Source organism: Rana temporaria, chromosome 4 (assembly GCF_905171775.1).
Source record: "Rana temporaria chromosome 4, aRanTem1.1, whole genome shotgun sequence".
Classification (NCBI taxonomy): Eukaryota; Metazoa; Chordata; class Amphibia; order Anura; family Ranidae; genus Rana; species Rana temporaria.
The window spans coordinates 51,203,785-51,224,789 of record NC_053492.1 but is presented as its reverse complement, the minus strand read 5'-3'; the positions used below and the strand labels follow the sequence as shown (position 1 = coordinate 51,224,789).

The 21,005-nt window shown below is 42.0% G+C and overlaps 1 protein-coding gene across 1 annotated transcript in view; it reads right to left on the bottom strand.

Annotated features, from left to right (window-relative positions):
- Nucleotides 1-7,400: 7,400 nt before the first annotated feature.
- Nucleotides 7,401-21,005, bottom strand: part of KCNK3 (potassium two pore domain channel subfamily K member 3) — a 160,979-nt gene continuing 147,374 nt past the window's right edge. The window contains exon 2 of the mRNA XM_040348380.1: nucleotides 7,401-8,810. Within this exon, the coding sequence (XP_040204314.1) occupies nucleotides 7,957-8,810 (854 nt within the window). The 3' untranslated portion in view covers nucleotides 7,401-7,956. The remainder of the gene's footprint in view (nucleotides 8,811-21,005) is intronic.

Here is a 21,005-nt window from a genome sequence, read left to right as displayed (position 1 = left end):
ATTTGATTGACAGGCTTCCGATGGTCGCATACATCACGTCACGATTTTCCGAAAGTAGCCGAACGTCGGTGCGCAGGCACCATATAGAGCCGCACCGACGTTCGGCTTTTTTCGGCTACTCGTGACGCGATGTATGCGACCGTCGGAAGCCTGTCAATCAAATAGGAACGCCTAGTCCCGAAGACCATACCCGGAAGCGGCGGAGAAGATCTATCTCTAAAACGGTAAGTACTGCTTCGATTTAAAAAAAAACACCCGATTCCCCTTGACAAAATGAGCACCAATCTAATGTTAAAAAAAAAAATTCGGGTGAACTTCCGCTTTAAAAGGATGTGGTGAAGCCTCTTTGCCTCATGATCTGAACTCCAGTCATATACAAAAACATCAATAAATGTGATTATGTACAGTACTTATTAATCCATTATTCCATGTTTTTAAAGGATACATTTAGATTTTGGAACATGTTACATGTTACCCGTATTTAGGGTGGAACACATAACAGGTTCCAGCAGCTGCAGCCTCTCCCCCACCCAGTAAAAGCGAGTAGGCATCTTCTCTGGGCGCCCGCTGTCACTGTTTGAAAAGCGACGCGGCCGTGCGGAGCTTCGCCCACCCGGCCAGGTTATTAGTTCGCAGTCCTCTATGAATGGGAAACTGCAAGTCCTAACAGCCTTTGTGGCTGTCGGCTTGTAGTTTCAATGAATTACCATGCGCTGTTGAGCGCTCTGGTAGTTAATTCACTCTTCCTGTCTGTGTATCTGTCTGCCTGTACCAGGTATGGGTAGACAGATACACTGAGAAGTCTGTAGGAGTCCTGCATGGCACCCGCGATCTGCTGATAGCGGGTGTAATACTTTCCAGGCTCCAAGTTAAAAAAAATAAAATAAATGCACATTTTTTGCCTGCAAGAAGATGTGCATTTATTATTTTTATTTTTTTAAATATGAACTTACCCTTTAAATGCAATTGGTGCTAAGTAACTAAAGTTCAGAAAAGACAGATCATCAGCCTTTCTGTCTGGGCTCTTTAAATATTAAGAACTGGCTAGAAACTCCTGATATTTAAAGGGATTGTAAAGGTACATGTTTTTTCACCTTAATGCTTTCTATGCATTAAGGTGAAAAAACATTCGACGATTAGCGGCCCCCCAGCCCCCCCCATTTACTTACCTGAGCCCTGGAAAGTCTTGTGTCGCAAACTCGCTCGATCGTTGCCCGGGCTTCTCAGCTCTTCTCGGCTCTTCATTGGATAGATTGATAGCAGCGCAGCCATTGGCTCGCGCTGCTGTCAATCAAATCCAATGGTGCATCAGGCAGAGTCATACACTCACAGCTATGGCCGCCGACTGAATCACACGGGGAGCGCGACCGAAAGGTAACCCCCTTAGGAGAGAGCTTCCCAGAGGGGGTCAGCTCTTGCGGAGAGGAGCTGCGAGAGCCGTCGCGGGACCCCAGAAGATGACGTTTGGGGCCACTCTGTGCAAAACGAAGTACACAGTGGAGGTAAGTATGATATGTTTGTTGTTGTTGTGTTTTTTTTTAAAACACAAAGCTTTAGTACCACTTTAAATCCTTTGGCAGATAAATCGGCTCCAATATATGTATCTTTTGTATGTAGCTGTTTGCCTGGAATTCAGCAATAAGCAGACCTCTGGCAGACTGTGGAGGTGATTTACTAAAAATGGAGAGTGCAAAATCTGGTGCAGCTGTGCATGGTAGTGAATCAGCTTCTAACTTCAGCTTAAGTAAGCTTTGACAAAAAAACTGGAAGCTATTTGGTTTCTATGCAGAGCTGCACCAGATTTTGCACTCTCCAGTTTTAGTAAATCAACTATGTGTTAATAGTTTACTTATACACAATATCAGCTTGTAAAAAAAAAAAATTCTACTAAGACAGATTGAGAAAGACAAATTTGTTTTCCCTAGTCTTAGAGATTGCACATTTACATTCCTTTCCCTGAGCATGCATTTTCTTTATGGCAAAGTTCTCCCAAGCAGTTTTTAGTGCCATGCTATCCTTCATTTCTCTGAGCAGAAAAAGACAAATGGATTGGTGCTAACTGAAATATATGGAAGTTGCTTACATTAGTGCAGTGACCTTGCTAAATGGAGTTCTCAGGTTCCAAAGGGGATCCTATTAGAATAGATTTTATGTTTTTTTCTACTTTGGTCTACATTGAGTGCTCCACAGAGGCGGCTCTTTAATTATGCAAATTAGGCGGTCGCCTAAGGCCTCGTACTCACAGGGGCCTCGCGGCCACCTAACTTGCCCAATGCATTATGCCAGTTTTGAGGGACAGGGGACCTTAACGCTGCTGTGCTTAGGCAGCATTAAGAGCCCTGACTCAAGAGAGAGGTCACCAGCATCCCTAACAACCAGTGAATATCGGTGACACCACCCCTTGTGATGTCAATGACCAGCATGCCCTCAGTCAATGAAGGGGACGGGTTCACCAGGTGACATCACTGGGTGGCCCCGCCCCTTAGTTTTTAAAGAGCAGGATCTGAGGGCCGCATTGTTAAAGGGGGCTTAAAGTTTCCAATAAGCCCCCTGCCCGCAGACCCCCACAACCGCCAGCCAGGGTTGTGGGAAAGAGGTTTTTGAATTATTTTTCCCATCAAGGGCCCCATGTCAAGTTTTGCCTAAGGCCTCACAAAGCTTAGAGCCACCTCCGGTGCTCCACTTTTCTGCCACAATTTAACATTGGACTGGCACACTTATTGAACTAGACAGCATGGCGACATCCTTGCTTTTCAGGATCAGGAATATGCCTTATGTTTGGACTTTCTCTAGGTGCTTCTGTGTTCTCCTACACCTGTGGTTTCCAACTTCAGTCCTCAGGTACCCTCAACAGGCCATGTTCCCTTAAATAAAATAGCTGTCATTGATATCAAGCCTTTGAGATTGATTTAAAGCACATTTGCAAGGTTAAATTATATTGTGGAAACATGACATGTTGAAAGTACCTGAGGACTGAGGTTGGGAACAACCTTCTTACACTCTAATGCCGCGTGCAGATGATCGGACATTATGACAACAAAACAGTGGATTTTTTTACAACGGATGTTGGCTCAAACTTGTCTTGCATACACACGGTCACACAAATGTTGTCGGAAATTGCCAACGTCAAGAATGCAGTGACGTACAACACATATGATGAGCAGATAAAAAGAAAGTTCAATAGCCAGTGCGGCTCTTCTGCTTGATTTCGAGCACAAATGGAATTTTGTGAGTCGGAATTGTGTACACATGCTTGGAATTTCCGACAACAAGTTTTGTTCTCGGAAAACTTGAGAACCAGTTCCTCAAATTTTTGTTGTCGGAAATTCCGACAGCAAATGTCCGATGGAGCCTACACGCGGTTGGATTTTCCGACAACAAGCTCACATCGAACATTTGTTGTCGCAAATTCCGACCGTGTGTACGCGGCATTAAATTCTTGTACAGAGGGTATTGATAAAGAGAACTTGGTGCAGGCCACCTCCAAAATATGGGTCAGAGAGGCAATAGAGCCAAAAGAGTCATACAGAAGATGTCGACATTTAAAGGTGACGTCTTCATACTCTGCCAGATGTTACATACAGAGTTGGAGTTTTGAGTGGCCATTGAGTTTCACTGCACAAGGCCACATTATACAGGTTTACTGGAATTTTATTAAATCGATCCTTGTATGTTTGGTTCTATGGCTGTTATAAAGAATTTGTAGGCTACTTCCTAGGGGCAAGCATTGATGTAAACATTAAGGGCCAGATTCACAGAAGAGATACGACGGCGTATCTCCTGATACACCGTTGTATCTCTTGTCGTATCTATGCGGCTGATTCATAGAATCAGTTCCGCATAGATAGCCCTAAGATCCGACAGGTGTAATTGACTTACACCGTCGGATCTTAGGATGCAATACTTCGGCCGCCGCTGGGTGGAGTTTGCGTCGTTTTCCTGCGTCGGGTATGCAAATTAGCAGTTACGACGATCCACAAAGGTTTTCGCGTTCGTTACGTCGGCGCAAGTCTTTTTTTCCCGTCGCAAAGTTAGTCATGTTTTTTCGAACGGAGAATGCGCAGATCGTCCGGAGCGGGAGCGCACCTAATTTAAATGGTACACGCCCCATTTGAATTGGGCGGGCTTGCGCCGGACGGCTTTACGTTACACCGCCGCAAGTTTACAGGTAAGTGCTTTGAGGATCAGGCACTTACGCTGAAAACTTGCGGCGGTGTAACGTAAAGCCGATACGTTACGCCGCCGGAGTTTTTTGTGAATCTGGCCCAAAATACTGTTTGTGTATGGTTGTGTGTATATATATATATATATATATATATATATATATATATATATATATATATATATAAAATCAGCAATCAGTATCAGCAGATACAGAAGAACTATGAATTGATGGAATAGCACACTGGTGATAACACAGAATTAGAAAAGATGGACTAAAGACAGAATGAAGAAAGCTTCTTTTTGTCTGCAATGTAAAAAAAAAAAAAAAACAGAAGATGCAATAATTTAAAAAAAATTAAAGAGAAAGTCCATCCTCTTTTTTTTTTAAGGAATAGCAAAGGGATACAAATTCTGTCAAGTTTTTCTTTACAGAAAAAAAGACACAATGCTGTATTGGCACCAACTGCTTGTATGTACATCTCCATAAATTCTTATTCAGCCAACTCCTCCACTTTTTTGGTATAAATTATGTATTGCATAACTAAGCTAAACTATACATTATAATAGGCCTTGAAGTCAGAATTTACAAAATAATGAGCATTTCATATGCGGTAAAAATATTAGTGGCAAAATCCTTTCAAACCCTAATAATGCTATATATACTAAAACTAATATGCTAGACCTGGGTTTGTTCACTTTGAAAATAAAAAATGATGTTCAATATGTATGCAAGACACATTTTGTCATATAGGCATTTGCCTACTGTAGACTAGTAGTGCCAAGCCTAGGAATCTGTTTATACTTACAAGTTTCATGTATTGTATATAGACTATATGGCTAAATGTTTGTGGACACCTGACCATAACACCTAGGACATATATGGCCAAAAGTATGTGCAAATATCTCCAAATACATTCAGGTGTTTTCAACAAAGGTACTGTTGTACTGTAACTGCAACCTCATACAAAGACATTTTATACAACTCCAACCTTGTGGTAACAGTTTAGCGAAAGGGCTTTTCCATTCCAGCATGACTGATCCCCTGTGCACAAAGCCAGCTAGATAAAGACATGGAACTAGTGTGGAGCAACCTGAGTAACAAAAAGAAAAAGCGGGACATCCGCTTTTTCTCTTTGTTGCATGGATTTTCCAGGTTGCGGACCTTGGTAGGCACCCAGTCTTGTTGCCACAGTAGTATCAAGAGATCTTTAATTTGCAGACAGCCTTGGAGTGGTGTACACTCTCCTTCCCTTTTCCAGAGGAACTTGAGTAACATACACAAAGCTGTGACCTCAACCCTACTTAAAATCTTTGGGATGAATTGGAACACTGATTGCGAGCCACATCTTCGAGGAGTGGGCAATTCCAAATTCAAGCTTTTAATTTTGAAAGATGTCTAACAAACTCATATTTGTGTTATGGTCAAAGGTTTCCACAACCTTTTAGCTATATAGTGTATGTCCAGCTTTTATTCATACTATATAGATCAATTGAGGCAAGGGTAGCAGACATTATTAAGATGTTACATTTTTTTTTTAGGTCCTAGACTAGTGTGATGTTTTCTGGCATCACAAACTTTATATTTCTAGTGTCTTGAACTCCAATAATGTGTGGATGTCAAATAATGCACTCTGGGCCTTCTAAAACTGATGGATGGTGGATCTCATCTGATGCCCACCCCATAGGCTGTCCAATTTTGCCCTGAGATTCCTTTAATTCCTTGTGGTCTGCCACTGCCCCACCTAAAATGTATTCTGACCAGATGGTTTTGACATCTACCAGTAGATGTATGAATACTAGTTTTTGCATAATTATATACGTACACCAGATTGTTCACTTAGTGTGCTTAACCAACACATAAGGAGGCAGATCTAAATGAATAATTCTTGAAAATACATTCTAAGCCTGAAACAGGAAAACTATGGCTTATGTGAATTAATTTACTACCTTTTTCGCAGGATCTTAGCAATTATGGAAATACTGTAGATTAAGAAATTGTCAACAAACCAATACATTTTTGACCAACATAATCCAGCCTTTTACAGGTCAAATTACTTTAAAGGCAACCATGATGCCAAGCAAAATGGCTGCCTCACTGTGTTGGTGATAGGTACCTTTTGATCAAATATAAAATAAAGCAGATATATACCTTTTTCTACCAACCATTAAAAGTTCAGTATTGGGTGGAATTTTCTATTTGAAAAGAGATGGTTTTCGAATTGTACCCAGGCTTCATTTGCCTTATAGACTTCCTCTCTAGAACGAAAGGTGGGCTTATATTAAATTGAACGAAGTGGCCTGATTTTTAATGTGCTCTTTGGAGGAGATCCAGAACACATGCTTTTTTTTCGGGGACCTAGTGATATGTGTCAAAACACCTGTTTTAAAGTAAACATGTCATAGGAGAGACATGAGGCTGCTATTGCTGTTCTCCTTCTAAAAAATGCTGTCCTTCTGAAAAAAAAAAAATACTTTTCTTGGGTAGGTATTTCTTGGGTATTAAAGGCTAATTCCACATTTTGCAAAAATATAAATAAATAAATAGATGTCACAGCACTTGTGCTTCATTGATAACTTCAAGTGCCTCTGCCGCAGCAGCAGATGGGACTTCTCGTTTTTTTTAATTCACAGATTCTAGATTCTAGTGAATAAAAGATGCGTCTGTGCGGGCAGAGCCATTCACAGCCATGTTGAATTTAAAAAAATGACATTAACCTGCAGGGAGAAGAGCTTCCTCTGGGTTGTTGGGTGTTGTGGGGGCTGTAGACTGTGACCATGTTTCATGTTACACCGTAAATTGAGATGTAACATGAAATAATTTCAGAAAGACAGTTAGGCCTCGTACACACGACCGAGTTTCTCGGCAAAAACCAGCAAGAAGCTTGTTGGGTTTTTTTTTTTGAAGAGGAAACCGGTCGTGTGTATACTTTTCGACGAGGAAACCGTTGAGGATCTCGTCGAGCCAAAAAGAGAGCATGTCTTCTTTTTCCTCGACGGGAATGGAGAAAATTGGCTCGCCGAGATCCTCGACAGCCTAACAAGGAACTCGACGAGCAAAACTATGTGTTTCGCCCGCCGAGTTCCTCGGTCGTGTGTACGAGGCTTTATAGCTTTTAAAGCAAACGGGTCAGATTGAGAGCCAGCAAACCAGCATTTTCAGAAGGAAGTTAACAATTGCAGCCTCCATGTTATTCCATAATAGAGGTCATTTAAAACATACCAGTATTTAGTGCTGATCAAATAGAGAAAATCCAGTCTATTGAGAATTATGCAAGCTTAGCTTCCAGCTAATCTTGAACTGGATGTGCCTCCACAGACTAGACTAATTTTATTATATTCAGGCAAATCAAAACATCTGCAATTTACCTGATTTGCAAATATATTTTCTCATCACTACTGGTGTGCTACTACACCTCAGAAGTTCTAAAGCCAAGGTCTGTCAGCAGGAATCAATCCTACTTAGTCCTCTTGGATGCCACCACTACAACCTACTTTTGTAATTCAGGCAAAATGCTGTAGTCAAGATAATTCCCTTCCCATGAACTTCCAATTCATAATCTTCTATTCAATTCCAAATGGGGGGTTCAGAAATCTCAACCTGCCAGAACAAAGAGCAAAAGCAGTGGCACAGATGACAGTGTGGGGAGCTATACAACTAACAAAACTTGCTGCTTGATCCACTGAGGTATAATTTTGTTCTTTCAAATTTTCAGTGTCAGGTGCAGTTACCCTTTAAATAAATTTGTTTTAATATACAGTATAATAGATGTCTGTTTTTTGGATCAATGTAGGTTACACAGAACTTCTCCGCTTCATAAGTCCCCTAAAGGCAGAGAGACTGTGGAGTCCCGTTGATACTGAGCTAATGGCTGAATGTTGGGTATTGCAAATGCATCCATTGGACGGCGTGCCCATGTATCTACCGGGTGAGTGGTAGTTTTGCTCCATGCAGTTGTCTGATGTGGACAAATCCCGAGGTATGATCATGGGAATAGAGTACTGTAGTTTTTCTCTACTCTTATACCACAAACAAGAACACATGGACTGGAAGTGAAGAACCTCAGCGTAGACATTTCGAAAGCCACCACTGGAGGAACTAGTGTCATTGGTGAGTATGCTGGAGGGGGCATTTCGGTTCAACAGAGCTCGATGTTCGGCATCCCTTTTTTCATCCTCCGCGTTCATGGTCATGAATCGTAGGACCACCAAATTTAGGAATGCTCCTATGACTGTAAGTCCCGTTAATATGTACACAAAGCTAAAGGCAACATACTGTGGCTTGTTTTGTAGAGCTGCATCCTTCTGGAGCGCCACATAGTCTCCAAACCCAATGGTGGTGAGGGTTATAAAGCAGTAATAGTAGGCATGGAAAAAGCTCCATTGCTCGTAGTATGAAAAAGCAGCTGCGCCAATGCACAACGTGCTTATGCAAGAAAAAAATCCAATAATGACCATGTTGGCCATCGAAACCTCAGCCCGTCTCATTCCAAGGCACTTCTTGATGCGGTAGAGGAGATATCTTACAAGGGTATTAATCCTTTCACCCAGGCTCTGAAACATGACCAAAGTCAGCGGAATCCCCAGGAGAGCATAGAACATGCAAAAGACCTTGCCTCCATCTGTGCTGGGAGCAGCATGTCCATATCCTAAAAGAAAACACAGAAAGGGTATCAGAACTTGCAGGTTGTAGTCCACAGGACAACCTAAAACTACATATCTATAAGTTGGCCACACACTAATATACTAAAATTCTTTGATTTTTCAATCTCAGGATGTTGGGAAGGAATGCATCAACAGGGCCACCCAAGTGAATTTAGTGGATTTGGGTTTGCGCTTCAGGAACAAGACAAAATATGATCAGTGTATCACCAACTTTAGGATACTATGCATAAGAAGATAGTTCATAAATGGAACATGAAGATTTGCCTGCTTTTATTTGCATCTTCAACTCAAATTGACCATGTCCTGCCCCAAAACATTCTTTCCAGCTTGGCTGATATTAGCACAAAGAAAATTAAATAATTAAATCATTACAAATATTTTCAAATGTGTTGCAAATCTACTGTATGTGACAATATATATTTCCAATGCACTTCAGCTCCTAATTTATGAATGATAAAGTGTATTTCATTTTTACAGCAGGGGGGATTCACCCTCTACTTGTCCTGCTGATAGTAAGAGAAACAAATAAAATTCAAACCCAAAAGTTGTCAAGATGACAGTAAAAAAAGGGAAATCTTTTAGTTAGGGCTGTTGTTCTAGTTACTTGCCAGTCCACTAATGAAGAAGGGATTTTCACTAATTTTGGAGAATTTTCCCCCACTTTTATCTCTTGGGGGCTTTATTAGTGAGATCTCTGTGCCAAGTTCCAAGATCTGGACTGGGAACATTTGGCGTGGGGTAAATGCAACCAACTGCCCGTCTAATGATATTGACCAATTTCTGTGGGCTAAAGTAAATGTATCACAAAAATTCAACCATGTCCTTTTGACATGTTGTCCCCAGAACAGGAAATTTCCCCAGTAAGGACAGAGGCATCAATAAAATGTTTCCAGAGGTTTTAATCCACTTACCACTCTATCCAAAAAATTTACTGGAGTTGTACTGGAAGAAACCCAGGTTATACTTTTTATATATATATATATATATATATATATATATATATATATATATATATATATATATATACACGCTTTTTTTTTTTTGCTTGGTTGTGTTTTCCGGGAATGTTTTCTGAACCCCTGGCCTGAAACAGGCTTGCAGATTAGGAAAATGCATACTTGATTATGAAGCCGCTGGTACAGCTTGACAGCTTGAAAGCCAGGGAACTGATATTTACAGGTTTATTTCTGTAAAATGCTCTGCATTTATAAGAAAATTGCACCCACAGAAAGGATAATGGCCATATCACTGCACATGGGCCATACCGCAACACTGCTGTATAGGTTGGTAAAGTCACAGCAGACATAGTCTCTTTCCTGCCGCCGCTGATAGAAGATCTGATCTCTGTGTCTAAAAATACTTATATAGAACATTGTACAATCCCAACAATTGTTTCTACAATACAAGAAATGCATCTTTTTCTTCTCTTTTCTTCCCCTGAGCTAACATACATGTCCTTTCTTTTGTATGTATTTTACTCCTTTATTGACTACATTTTGCTTTTCAAAAGCTGGGAACATTAAAAACACTGCTCGTATAGTAACAATACAAAGTAAAGGAGAGGGGGCCACAAAGACACTGCTTATATTGTGTGCCAGAGAATTAATTCAACTATATACAGTCATTCTTCTCTTCCAGACATGCCGTATATATTAGATTCTGCAAATGGCAAACCTCACATTAAAGTAAGGAAGATAAAATAAATATAATTTAAAGTGAATTTATAGCCAACCACTTTTTTTTTTTTTTTAGTTTTAGATTGAGTATGGAAGAGTTAAAACCCCTGTCTGAATGTTTTTAGCTGCTTATGTCCAGTTGGGGAGATTTCCCTGCTTCACGTAATGGTCCAGAGTGGTGACCAGAAGTGAGAGACACAAAGTGAGCAGAAATCACATCTTAGACAGGTGTCACCGGAACAAGTGTCCCCCTTTCGATGATTACCACTCTTATTATGGAGACAATCGAAACATTTTTGGGATTTCCTCAAAAAACAGGGTATATTACTTTTCTACATTATCCAAAAGTAAAAAAAAACTAAACAAAAAAAAAAAACACTTGGCTGTATATATACTTTCAGTATTTATAATTGTGTTCTCCTCTCCTTCTCCCACTCCTCTTCTATATTTCTCTTTCTGTTCTCTTCTCTTCCCCCTCCCTTCCCTCCCTTCTTCTCCTTCTCTTCTGCTATATCTCTCCGCTTCATTCATTCTCTAACTTCCTGTCCTTCCTCTATCTCCAATCTCCCACCCCTCACCTTCCTCTATCTCACTCCTCCTCTCCATCCCTCCTCTTCCTATCCTTTCCTCTTCTTTCCTTTATATCCCTACTCTCAATTCTACCTCTTTTCTCCCTCTCCCCTTCTGCCCTTTTTCTCCTCCTCTACCTCTCCCTTTTCCATCTCTACATGTCTCCTCCCCTTTCCCCCTCCTCTCCTATATTTCCCCTTCTCTTCTCTCCTTCTCCCCCTCCTCTCCTATATTTCCCCCTGTCTTCTCTTCTCTTCTTCTCCTCTCCTATATTTCCCCTTCTCTTCTCTCCTTCTCCCCTCCTCTCCTATATTTCCCCTTCTCCCCCTCCTCTCCTATATTTCCCCTTCTATTCTCTACTTCTCCCCCTCCTCTCCTATATTTCCCCTTCTCTTCTCTCCTTCTCCCCTCCTCTCCTATATTTCCCCTTCTCTTCTCTCCTTCTCCCCTCCTCTCCTATATTTCCCCTTCTATTCTCTCCTTCTCCCCCTCCTCTCCTATATTTCCTCTTCTCTCTTTCTCCCCCTCCTTTCCTAAATTTCCCCTTCTCTTCTCTCCTTCTCAACCTCCTCTTCCATATTTCCCATTCTCTTCTCCCCCTCCTCTCCTATATTTCCCCTTCTCTTCTCTCCTTCTCCCCCCTCCTCTACTATATTTCCCCTTCTCTTCTCTCCTTCTCAACCTCCTCTCCTATATTTCCCCTTCTCTTCTCTCCTTCTCAACCTCCTCTCCTATATTTCCCCTTCTCTTCTCTCCTTCTCCCCCTCCTCTACTATATTTCCCCTTCTCTTCTCTCCTTCTCAACCTCCTCTCCTATATTTCCCCTTCTCTTCTCTCCTTCTCAACCTCCTCTCCTATATTTCCCCTTCTCTTCTCTCCTTCTCCCCCTCCTCTACTATATTTCCCCTTCTCTTCTCTCCTTCTCAACCTCCTCTCCTATATTTCCTCTTCTCTTCTCTCCTTCTCCCCCTCCTCTCCTATATTTCTCCTTCTCTTCTCTGCTTCTCAACCTCCTCTCCTATATTTCCCCTTCTCTTCTCTCCTTCTCCCCCTCCTCTCCTATATTCCCCTTTTCAACCTCCTCTCCTATATTTCCCCTTGTATTCTCTCCTTCTCCCCCTCCTCTCCTATATTTCCTCTTCTCTTCTCTCCTTCTCCCCCTCCTCTCCTATATTTCCCCTTCTCTTCTCTCCTTCTCCCCCTCCTCTCCTATATTTCCCCTTCTCTTCTCTCCTTCTCCCCCTCCTCTCCTATATTTCCTCTTCTCTTCTCTCCTTCTCAACCTCCTCTCCTATATTACCCCTTCTCTTCTCTCCTTCTCGCCCTCCTCTCCTATATTTCCTCTTCTCTACTTCTCCCCCTCCTCTCCTATATTTCCTCTTCTTTTCTCTCCTTCTCCTCTACTATATTTCTCCTTCTCCACTCTTCTTCTCCCCCTCCTCTCCTTAATTTCTCCTTCTCTTCTCTTCTCTTCTCTTCTCTTCTCTTCTCTTCTCTTCTCTTCTCATCTCCTCTCCCTCCTCTCCTTAATTTCTCCTTCTCTTCTCTTCTCTTCTCATCTCCTCTCCCTCCTCTCCTTAATTTCTCCTTCTCTTCTCTCTCCTTCTCCCCATTTTCTTCTATAAGTCTCCTAAACTTCTCTTTCTTTCCTTTCTCTTACCCATTTCCTCTTCTTCTCCTCTTTATCTTTCTTCTCATCTTATTCTCCCGCCTATTCACCATATATCTCCTTCTCTTCCCCTCAATATACATCTACTCTCTCCTCCTATCCTCTCTAGTTCCTTTCCTTCCCCCCCAGCTCTTCTTCGTTCCTATTGATATTTGAAGAACCAGCAACATTACTTTTTACCTCCTAAAAAGCTGGCTGTCCTCGCTTCTTCTTTCACGTACACTTAGAAGTTCATTAGAACTGACCTTTTAAAATTTATAGAGTGTTCTGGAGAAACTTAAGAGGACGGAGTACAGTATTCAGAGATAAAGTCTGTGGGCAGATTTACAACACCTGTTAGCATTTAACCAACAACCGAAGGAACCAATTCCAACCAAAACTTTTTTTTTAGCTTTAGAGCAAATGAAGGTTTAGCTCTGGTTTCTTTAATATTAATGCAACAGAACTGAAAAATGTGCTGGTAGAGCAGGGACTGGTCAGAGGGGGTTCAGATTTAAAGGAGTTTGCTATATGTGTGTAAAGTCATATAACAATGTCTAAAGGTTTCATTGAGAATTCTATTGCTGTCTTCTTGCCTAATTCAGGGCCATCGTTAAAATCATGGGGCCCTATACAACCTTCTATCAGCCTACCTGCCGACTACCTCACATGTTGTACCCCCCCCCCCCCCATTACCCCTAACTTTGCACCCACCCGCAACCCACCTTACTCCATACTGCCTGCATTTCCCTTTACCCTGCACTCTGCACCACCTGCAGCTCCCAATACTCTATACCAGTGGTCATCAACCCTGTCCTCAGGACCCACTAACAGGCCAGGTTTGCAAGATAACTGAAATACATCACAGGTGATATAATTTGCTGCTCAGTGATTGCAGTATTCTAGTCTGCATCTCTGCAAGGTAATACATAAAATCTGACCTGTTAGTGGGCCCCGAGGACAGGGCTGATGACCACTGCTCTATACTCTGTGTCCTCTATTGCTACACATTTTCTATACATATGTTAGGGATGAGGAGCAGAGAAAGTGGGGACCCGGGCTTAGGAAGTTAGTGGACTGTAAGATGCCTACAGGCAGCAGTGGCATCTTAAGAGCATTATAGGCCACCGGGCAATACAGTGCACTGGGGCCCTGTCTACACAATCACGCACAAGAATTTACTGACAAAAATCATGAAATTTACTGGCAGAACCACATTTTTTTACCAGCACTGCAAAAAAGTACCTAAAATTACTTTTTACTAATTTCTTCATTAAAATGAAGGTTAGGTTACTATAACCCAGCCTGCTCAGAGTTTCCTCTTACATCATAGTCTGCAGGATTCCCCCTTACAGTGAAAGGGAACTCTTATGTAAAGGGGAACGCTGCAGATCCCACTTCCCACTTACATCAGGGTCCTCAGACTGAGTTCCCCATTGCACTGTAAGGGGGAATCCTGCAGACTCTGATGTAAAGGGGAATGCCAGGAACTCTGATGTGGGGGGCACTCTGGTGACCAGAGACCACCTTCCGTAGAGTAAATACACTAAGGTAAGGGGGGGTCACTAATGATTTTGTATTCACTCCCCTCTTACATCAGCAACCACCCACCCCTTAGACTGGCCTGGCGGCGCTATCACTGACCTCTTCTCAGGTGCACCATGCAAGGCTCAGTCAGATGGCTCCAGCTTGGCTGCTCTGGTTTTACCCTACAGTCTCCTCATGTCTGACTTCTCCCGTGACCCCCATCCCGGCGGCGCTCCCACTTTTGACTCCTCTCCAGACTCTTTCTCAGAGACTGTAGACACAATACAGTTCTACAGTTTCTGACCCGCCGCTCTCCACTATTTTTTACTGGAGTTGCTGGGCAGCCGATGGGGCCCCCAGGCAAGTGGGGCCCTCCCAGCGTGCCCAATGGAAAAGACAGCCCTGACAGGCAGCCCCTTTTAGGGCCCCCCTGCTGACTTTATGGGGCCTGGACCCCATATAGGGGGGCTGTCTTTACTCCAACCTCTCATTGGCAGCCCTGGCCCTAGTGACCCTGTCCCCCCTTTCTTGTCCTGAAATCACAGGGACAGTAGAAGATGTAAATCCCCCCAATGGAGTCACAGACATTAAACCTGGCATTGCCACAGGCAGGGCCGATCCGCCCTATAGGCTCACTATGCAAGCCGCTTAGGGCCCCGCAAAGCTGCGAAGGGCCCCCCAAATTACTAGAGGCCCGCCTGGTGAGAAGTAATTTTTGCCCCCTCACCCCGCTTCTCAACTCGCTGAATGCATGGGAGAAGAGGTAAGAAGTCAGCACCCCCTGCTTCTCAAATTAATGTAAGATGTCATTTCCGACAGCAGAACACCCCCTACTCCCGTTTCTCAACTTTCTTTAATGTGACATGTCACTGTCGTCAGCACCCCCCACTTCTCATTTTTAATGTGCCATGTCATTTTGCTTAGGGCCCCAGGGAGGTCAGGATCGGCACTGGCCACAGGTGCTATGGAAGTGGCAAATAAAATAAAAAACATTCCATAATTGTAATTTCCCTATAATTTTAGTGAAAGTTATTTTGGAAAAAAAAATCATCAAAATTAATTGGTACCAATGGAGAAGACAACATTGGGGTGTTTTTCTTTTTAAGGTGTAAAGGTTTTAATGACTTCTGAGGTTACAAACTGTCAAAAATGGTCTCTGATTCGTCACATTATTTTCTCTCTTTTTTTTTTTACAGAAAATTTAACCAGCAAAAAAACACTAGCACTTTATTAAACCTAAATTCACAAATTCACTCCAGTAGCATACTGAAGGACATTGCGGAAATTGAGACTTTTTGCTTAAACACACATTTCACAGATGGCAAAATTGATAGTTTTGAACAGAATCAATTTAATAGAACGACCTTAACTCCTCCCCAAAAGGAAAAACTGTGATGGAGATCAGAAAACTTTTTTTTCCATCAGATACATTTTCCAATTGCACCAACAATGTACATGTCTTGCCAACCTGCAGCTATCATTATGCACAGTGGATACTACAGCAGGGACCAGACAATTATATGAAGGGCTTTATTCGGAGACTAATTAAAATTAATTTTATAATTTGGCAGACACCACGTTGTATGGAGCTGGCTGTTTTGTCCATGGATGACTGGGATAGGGAAATTTAATGATACCCTGACAATGATTGACTGTGAAAAGGTGGGGTATAATTAAACAAAACATTGAACAATGCTGTGTCTCTACTCTCGACAGAACGTAGAATAAACATATTCCAACTATTATTAATTGCAGACAATGGAGAACGATCGCTATTGTTTTCACTGTGCCTGTTAATGAATTACATATCAATACGGGGCGGACAATCTGAGAATAGGAGGGTGGGTAGGCTTGTGTGCAGATATCTTATTAAGTATAATAGCTAATTGGGTCCGCTGGGAGAAATTTGTCCCTAATGTACTGATATTTCTACATAATGAATCCATTGTGTTATCTAGTATTTCTGTCTGCCCGATATCCCCATATCAATGCAGCAAGGTTGGTTTACTAAAAACAATTTTATTTAGTTTTTTTAAACCATATACTTTTTTATTAAAAATTATTTTCTCACTTTTTCAACAACACTATTACTATTCCTTCTTCTTTCTTTCTTCTTCCTTCTTGTTTCACATGCATGCCTTACCAATATTTGCAATGTATATTTTTGTCGCAAAATAATAATGGCTCAGATTCTCAAAGGGCTTACGACGGCGCAACGCCATTTGCGCCGTCGTAAGTCCTAATCTGGCCCGGCGTATCTATGCGACTGATTCTTAGAATCAGTTACGCATAGATATCCATTAGATCTGACAGGCGTAAGGCTCTTACGCTGTCAGATCTTAGATGCATTTCTTTTCACCCTGCTAGGTGTCGCCGACGTCGTTTTCCCCGTCGTCTATGCAAATTAGCTATTTACGCGAGATTCCCGAACGTACGCGCGGTCGACGCAGTGAATTTACGACGTTTCCGTAGCTTTTGCGACGCGTAAAGTTGCCACTGCTATATGAGGGGCAACCAATGTTAAGTATGGCCGTCGTTCCCGCGTCGAAATTTTAAAAAGTAAGTCGTTTGCGTAAGTCGTCCGTGAATGGCGCTGGAAGCCATTTACGTTAACGTCGAAACCAATGACGTCCTTGCGACGTCATTTAGCGCAATGCAAGTCGGGAAATTTTATGGACGGCGCATGCGCAGTAAGATCGGCGCGGGAACGCGCCTAATTTAAATGATCCACGCCCCCTACCTGGATCATTTTAATTAGGCGGGCTTGCGCCGGAGAATTTACGCTACGCCGCCGCAACTTTACAGGCAAGTGCTTTGTGAATCAAGCACTTGCCCGTAAAACTTGCGGCCACGTAACGTAAATGAGATACGTTACGGCCGCATAGTTTAACGCCGATCTACGAGAATCTGGCCCAATATGTATATTTATGTGTATTGTTTCTTTTTCCTTACATCTAAAGCTGGATTCTTTTTTTAAGAAAGGTATTGACTCCAGAGAGAGAGAGATATAATGTTGCCCCTGTACAAATCATTAGTAAGACCTCATCTGGAATATGCAGTTCAGTTTTGGGCCCCAGTTCTCAAAAAGGATATCGGAGAACTGGAGAAAGTGCAGAGAAGGGCAACCAAACTGATAAGAGGCATGGAGGAGCTCAGCTATGAGGAAAAATTAGAGGAACTGAATGCATTCTCTCTTGAGAAGAGGAGATTAATCGGGGATATGATCAACATGTACAAATATATAAGGGGTTCATATAGTGAACTTGGTGTTGAGTTATTCACTTTACAGTCAACACTGAGGACAAGGGAGCACTCTTTACGCCTAGAGGAAAAGAGATTTCATCTCCAAATAGGGAAAGGTTTCTTCACAGTAAGAGCTGTGAAAATGTGGAACAGACTCCCTCCAGAGGTGGTTCTGGCCACCTCAGTAGATTGCTTTAAGAAAAGCCTGGATACTTTCCTAAATGTACATAATATAACTGAGTACTAACATTTGTAGGTAAAGTTGATCCAGGGAAAATCTGATTGCCTCTCGGGGGGGATCAGGAAGGCGTTTTTTCCCCTGCTGTAGCAAAATTGGATCTCATGCTCTGCTGTTTTTTTTTTTTTTGCCTTCCTCTGGATCAACTTTGGGTATGGAGTTGGGTGTATGGGATTGTACTATGTTTTTTATTTTGTTTGTTTATTTTTTTGTGGTTGAACTGGATGGACTTTTGTCTTTTTTCAACCTGACTAACTATGTAACTATGGATTTCTTTTGAAAAATTATTTAAAGTATTCCTTCGCGTCAAGTCCCGATGAAGCCTTAACGGCGAAAATGTCGAACAAAAATGGACGCTACTTTCAACTGTATACAATCCATCACTGTTACATGTTAGGTATTAGATGTATGCCTGCAACAGTCAATGAATAGTATTTATCAGTTTTTTAATTGCTGTTATTAATAAAATATTTTCTATTTTTAATAATTTATGTTGTATTGACTATTATCTCTAGCACCTTTATTAAAATACCATATCCTGTTCTTTCAATATTTTCTAATAATAGGGAAGTTGGTGCTATAACATATTTGTCCAATGGTATACTGATAACTGACCACTAGTCTTGAACACTATTAGCCGGTTTCAGAAAGAACTTACGCCGACGTATCTACTGATACGCCGCGTAAGTCCACGGATGCGCCGTCGTATCTATGGTCCTTATTCAGCAAATAAGATACACCTGAATTTGGGCTTCATACGACCGACGTGAGTCTCCTACGCCGTCGTATCTTGGGGGCATATTTACGCTGGCCGCAAGGGGCGCTTCAATTGATTTACACGTCGAATATGCAAATGACCTAGATACGCCGATTCACGAACGTACTTGCGCCCGTCGCAGTAGTATACTCCATTTACGTAAGGCGTACGTCCGGCGTAAAGTTATTCCACCTACAGCAGGTGTAAGTCATGTTAGAGTATGGACGACGGAACAGCTGTCGGATTTTACGTTGTTTACGTAAGTCGTATGTGAATGGGGCTGGGTGTAGGTTACGTTCATGTCGTAGGCATTGAGCTGTTGTATCTTAGGGAGTAAATTCGACGTGACTCTGAGCATGCGCGCGCATGCGCCGTTCGTTCAGCCCTTCATTTACATGGGGTCACGGTTAATTTAAATGTATCACGCCCACTACCTTCCTACTTTGAATTAGGCAGGGTTACGCCAGCCAATTTACGTTACGCTGGCGCAACGTAGGGAGCGAGTGCTTTGTGAATAATGCACTTGCCTCTCAGAGTTACGTCGGCGTAGTGCATATGAGATGCGCAACGCCGGCACAAAGATGCGCCGATCTACGTGAATCCGGCTATATTACATACAAAACATTCCCACTGAACATTTAAAAAATTGCACTGAAATCAGAACACTAAACATAAAGACAAAAGAAACTTGAAAACCAAGTCCATCTAGTTCAACCAATAAAAAAGAAAAAAAAACATTTTTTTTATTTTATATTTTAAATTGTACGCTCCTATATACACAATCCTATACCCAAAGTGGATCAAGAGGAAGGCACAAAAAAAAAAAAAACAGCAAAGCATCAACCAATTTACTCCAGCAGAGAAAACAATTCCTTCCTGATCCCCCAAAAGGCATTTAGATTTTCCCTGGATCAACTTTACGTATAAATGTTAGCATCCAGTTATATTGTGTACATTTTGTTAAGGATCCATGCCTTTCTTACTGAGCTGGCTAGAACAAGCTCTTGAAGGAGTCTGGTCAAACCGTTCTGTATTTGAAGTTGGTCAGTGTTGATGGCAAGATGGGTGGAGTCAAATACAGGGCAATCTTATAAGAAAACCTGTAATGCCGCGTACACACAATCTGAATTTCCAACAAGAAAAGTTCAATGTGAGCTCTTGGTCGGAAATTCCGATTGTGTATAGGCTCCATTGGACATTTTCTATCAGATTTTCCGACAGCAAAAATTTGAGAGCTGGTTCTCAAATTTTCCGATGGGAAAAGTTCTTGTCGGAAATTCCGATCGTCTGTATGCAATTGCGACGCACAAAAATCCTATGCATGCTCGGAATCATTGAACCTAATTTTTCTCGGCTCGTCGTAGTGTTGTACGTGACCGCGTTCTTGACGGTCGGAATTTACGACAACGTTTGTGTGACCGTGTGTATGCAACACAAGTTTCAGCCAACATTCCGTCGGAAAAAAATCCAAGGTTTTCTTGTTGAAAATTCCAATCGTGCGTACGCGGCATTAAGCTCTTTTCCTCCAGACGTAAAGTGTGCCCCTTGTTTTTTGTGATGACCTTAAAGTGAATAACCTAACACTCAACACTTCCCCAAGTGCCATAGAAGTCTAATAAAACATAACAAGGGAAACATCACTCGAGGTGGGTCCACCATCTAATGCCCTTATTTATGTCTGGGTGCAGACACAGCTTCAAACCAAAATTATTACAAGAAATTAAGATGGATTACCGGACACCAAAGGAAAATAAACCTCCAGCTTCTTTATTAGAACAATTACAATTCTTGTACACCAGCACAGCTATACGGAGGGACCAGGCTGACGCGTTTCAAGTGCACTGATGCGTACTAATAATCATGTCATAGAAGGCTCCCACTGGCTACCTTCTCTTTCTGGTTCACAATGTACAACATCGCTCTATCGCTCACAGAGAGACTCTGACTAACATAAAGGGATTGATAATTACAAGCCCTCTCTCTTGTAATGGTCTAGCAGTGATGGTGAACCTTGGCACCCCAGATGTTTTGGAACTACATTTCCCATAATGCTCAACTACACTGCAGAGTGCATGAGCATCATGTGAAATGTAGATCCAAAACATTTGGGGTGCCAAGGTTCACCATCACTGGTCTATAGTCTGTGTAACTTGTCAGTCCCTTGAAATGGTCTATGTGAAGGACTTGTATGCAATTGCCTATATGCTTCAGTCTAATTCTCTCCCTGCTAGTTTAAGGTCTGTGTGTTGTGTGAAGAAGACCTGTGTTTACCCTTAAGAGATGTGTATTGTATCGTCAGGCTAAATGATTAGATAAGTGGCTCATGTTAATTATTCTGATTGCTTCATTGTGGTAATTACCTCTTCTATATGCGGGGCCAAGCTGTCTAGATAACGTATTCTGTTACAACTAGTAATTAACTTCACTGATGTCATTATCTAAAGAAATGTTTCTTCAGAGTCGGCGCCAAAGTGTCTACCTATAATCTGTATGGAAGCCCCCAGTGTGTGAAAAGGGGGT